General features: G+C 45.3%; 1 protein-coding gene across 1 annotated transcript; it reads left to right on the plus strand.

The window, feature by feature from the left end:
- Positions 1-2,151: 2,151 nt before the first annotated feature.
- Positions 2,152-3,281, plus strand: LOC311247644 (piggyBac transposable element-derived protein 4-like; the record flags this gene model as incomplete). Its single annotated transcript, XM_084338661.1, has 1 exon — positions 2,152-3,281. A coding segment is annotated over one exon (1,130 nt), but the record flags the coding sequence as incomplete, so codon positions are not given.
- Positions 3,282-4,419: the final 1,138 nt, after the last annotated feature.

Here is a 4,419-nt window from a genome sequence, read left to right on the forward strand (position 1 = left end):
TAATTCCCATTCATAAATGTGATTGATTTGATTAAGTGCTTGCTCTACACACCATCGCTGTGTAGAAATAAAGACCTATTTCTAATTCGTACATTTGTGTTGGATCCGTTTCATCTACGTGACAGTGTTCATCATAATATATTTATGCCGTGTACTGGGTGGCCGAATATTAAGTACAAAGGTAGTGGTAGTAAGTATCATATCTAGTAATACAGTCAGGGAATTGTACCCCTCAGTTACAGTATATATAAAGTAAAGACCGGAGATGGGACGTGCGCTCGCGCACGCACGCGCACACACACACACACACATGTTTACGCTTATAGCAGACTTCATGATTTTAGAATAGTTCAGCTAATGAAGTTAAATCAACTATCCAGTTTTTTTTATAGTGTAATTTGGCTACTTGAGAGAGAGAGTGAGAGTGAGAGAGAGATAGAGATAGAGAGAGAGAGAGACAGAGATATTCTTGTTATGTGCGCGACGTGCCGTTGTCTCAGAATGGATTTGGTAGAGAGAGAGAGAGAGAGAGAGGAAACGGATAACGTTATCACTTACCTAACGAGACGGTGATGTTGCTTTGCGTTTGTCTTGCACGTGAAAAAGTGTCACTGACTTCCCCTGAAGACTCCGATTGAGTCCATTCAAATGCTCAAAAATATCTGCCATGTATGCCAATTTGGCAAGCCACTGAGCATCACAGAAACGATGTGAAAGATAAAATTCTGTGGGGCGCTCCAGTAGCACACCACATAGCGCGCTTAGTCGCGAAGCGGTCGCACGCGGGTTCGATTCCCCGACCCAGTGGCCATATGCCGCATGTCTTCCCCTCTTCTCCTCCCGTTTCACCCTCTCTCCTCTGTCGGTCCTGCATGGCCAAAAGGTCCTGTGTTGACCAAAAAAGCTGAAAATGCTGGAGAAGTAATTGCCGGTGATCACTGCTCATCTCATCGCATAAAGCTGCAAACAACCGTGAATTCAATGGACGGGCCTAGATCAAATGGACAGTTCTTACTGCTTCGTCCAAAACTGTCTTGAGATCAGCAGGCATTTGTTTGGTAGAAGAACCATAGAGCACACAGCTAGAGCCTCCCTGTGGATGCAGCAGTAAATAGATTTAGCTTGCGGAGCCACTGCTTTTACTTCTTGCTTTGCTTTTTTTCTGTAAGTGCAGAGGTGCAGGTTCGTAGGTAAAACTGTAGTCACACACAAGCGCCACTATTTACCCATAATGATTAGCCTAATTTGAGAAAATAACTAACTATAATACCATGTTTTATATTACACAACAGTTTTACAAAAAACGAAACTAAAAAAATCTATTTTATTTAGCTTTTTTTCCACGGACCACCTGCAATACCCTCGCGGACCACCAGTTTGGGAACCACTGACTTATAGCACATGCATGAGTCTGGCCTCTTTTGAAAGGAAACATTCTGGAATCACTCTGAGTGCTACTGTAATAGAGTTACAGAGGTTTGAACGCACTGAAATAAAAGTTTATTTTACTTATGTCTGAATTATTTAGCAAACAGATGCCTCTTACAGGTTCCAGCTCAGAGGTATTAGCTGGAAAACACAACGGTTCCATAGCCTGATAACAATACCACGGAAAATGAGTGTTTTACACATGTTTTTCTAATGTGTGTATCGGTATATTGCATGTTATATTCTATATTCGATTCTAAATAGCTTAATCTTCACTAATAAGGAATGTGTCTTTATATTTAGGTAATAGTCATTTTAGTAGTAATTTTCCTCTGCATTATTATCATCAACTATCAGGTTTTTATAGTGTAATGATTGGCTACTTAAAATCATTGAACATACAGAGAGAGAGAAAGAGAGAGAGAGAGATTCTGCACCACAGATCGCTCACAATGAACATTCAGTTAGTCAAAAGTAAAAAATAATCATAGGAATTCCCTCTCTCTCTCTCTCTCTCTCTCTCTCTCTCTCTCTCTCTCTCTCTCTCTATCTCTCTCTCTCTCTCTCTCTCTCTCTCTCTCTCTCTCTCTCTCTCTCTCTCTCTTGCTCTCGTGTGTGCGTGTGGGAGGGGGGTCTGCCACGTGGCAGCAGGCAGGCAGGCAGTCCTAAAATGACAATACATTTAATATAATGTATATATTTGTTACGTTCCTGTAATTCCAGAACCAGAGGTGACAGCTGATCGTGGTGGGAGCCAGGATACCTGGCATCATGATGAATGGGTGCCGAAAGACATCCCATTCACAGCCAGCCCAGGACCACTGCATGATGCGGCGGCGCTCATATCAGACCGGCCCGTCGACTTCCTGGGTCTGTTTTTGACAGATGAGTTCCTCTGTGTCATAGCTCGCCAAACCAACCTGTATGCCGAGCAGACCATCGCCCTCATGGAGCCCAAAATGAGTAGCAGGGTACGTCGGTGGAAGCCTGTCACTGTGGAGGAGCTCAAGCGTTTTTTCGGGCTGTTTTTCCTCACAGGAGTTATTCGGAAGCCTTGTATAAAGATGTACTGGTCGACGGTTCCGGCATTCCTCACCCCCTACTTTACCAATGCTATGTCTCGCAATAGGTTCCAGATCATCTGGCGGTTCCTGCACTTCAGCAACAACCAGGAGGTTGATGCCCGTGACAGGCTTCACAAAGTCCGCCCTGTTCTGGAACATGTATTGTCGCGGTTCCGGGAGCTATATCAGCCTAACCGCGACATCAGCATTGATGAGGGCATGCTGGCATGGCGTGGGCGCCTGGCCTTCCGGGTGTATAACCCCCAAAAACCCACCCGCTACGGCATAAAGTCCTATATTCTGTGTGACTCAATGACGGGTTATTGCTTTGCCATGCAGCCCTATTGTGGGGAAGCGGGGACCCTCGGGGACACAGTTGTGGGTCTCCTTGGACGCCTGGCTGGGCAGGGCTACAGACTGTACATGGACAACCTGTACAATTCTGTGGCCCTGTCCGACAGACTCCTACTGTTGCAGACCCACATCTGTGGCACCCTGAGGAAAAATCGCGGGGAACCGGATGTAATAAAAAACATTAGCATTGCTGACCTTGAGGCGGGGAAGACCATGGCCCTACACAACAAGAGGGTCATGGTCCTAGCTTGGAGGGACAAAAGAATAGTAAAGATGATCACCAGCTTCCACCAGGACACAATGGAAGTTGCCCACGTGTGGCAGAGAGGTCAGATAGAGAGGATAGCAGTGCAGAAACCGGCATGCGTGGTGGCTTACAATCAATGCATGAATGGTGTCGACAAGTTGGATCAGAACATTGCATACTACCCCTGTGTAAGAAAGTGTGCAAAGTGGAGCAAAAAGTTTGTACTGTATCTGTTTCAAATATGTCTCTTCAATGCATTTGTTTTGTACAGAGCCAGGAACCCCAATGGAGAGCACCGGACACTTCTCAAGTTTGTAACCAGTGTGGTACGACACACAACAGGGGGCAAGGAGGTGGGGGGTGGGGGCGAGGAGGTGGGGGGTGGCAGGCAGTGCGATCCTAGGTCCCCAAGGGGAGACCCGCAGAGCAGATTGCTGGGCACAATGGCAACACATCGTACGAGGAAGTACGCATCCACCAAAAAGAAGGCACCAACACGACAGTGTCGGGTTTGTCAAAGAAAAGGCGTCAGAAGGGAAACAACATCCTATTGCATATCATGCAATGTCCCGCTGCATCTCGGAGAGTGTTTCATTCTGTACCATACAAAGAAGGATTATGCTAGCTAAGTGTAATAATAATCCCTTGGTATGGTACAGAGTGAAACACACGTGGATGCGTACTTCCTCGTACCATGTGTAACACTCAGAAACTGAATGGTTGTTTCTGATGGCTGATTTGCACATACTGTGCATCTGTGAAGTAAAAATCAATTTTTTCACTTCATCCAAGTTTCAAGTTTGTTTATTATAAAATACAAAATACTTTATAATGCAATGATTTTCTGTATGATTCTAGACTTACACCAGTCTAAATGTGTTATAACTTATTTGTTTTTTAGCGCCAGCCCCCCCCCCCCCCCCCCCCATGTTGGTTTTGATAACAGAACAATACGTTTGTGGTCATGTTACCTATGACCTGGAATATCCCGTGGTGAATATCCCGTGGTGAATATGAGTATAGTTTAGGAGTGATCCGGGATCATTCCTGAAAAGCTGAGTTATAGGGCGCTATGTGATTTTTTTATTTTTTTTTATTTTTATCTTTTTTCCCCTCATTTTTCATCTGTTTTTCTCCCATCCCAATGTTAGTCGTTATGCCAATTCCCAATCCCCTTCCTGGTCGCTGTGCACCTATCCCCTACAGTCAGTCTGGGAGAGTGGAGGCTATCACATGCTTCCTGCGACACATGTGGAGCCAATCAACCGCTTATTTTCACGTGGCAGTGTGGACTCTCACTGAGAGGGTGTAACGTGTGGAAGGATC

Source organism: Notolepis coatsorum (assembly GCF_963971535.1).
Source record: "Notolepis coatsorum genome assembly, contig: SCAFFOLD_2771, whole genome shotgun sequence".
Classification (NCBI taxonomy): Eukaryota; Metazoa; Chordata; class Actinopteri; order Aulopiformes; family Paralepididae; genus Notolepis; species Notolepis coatsorum.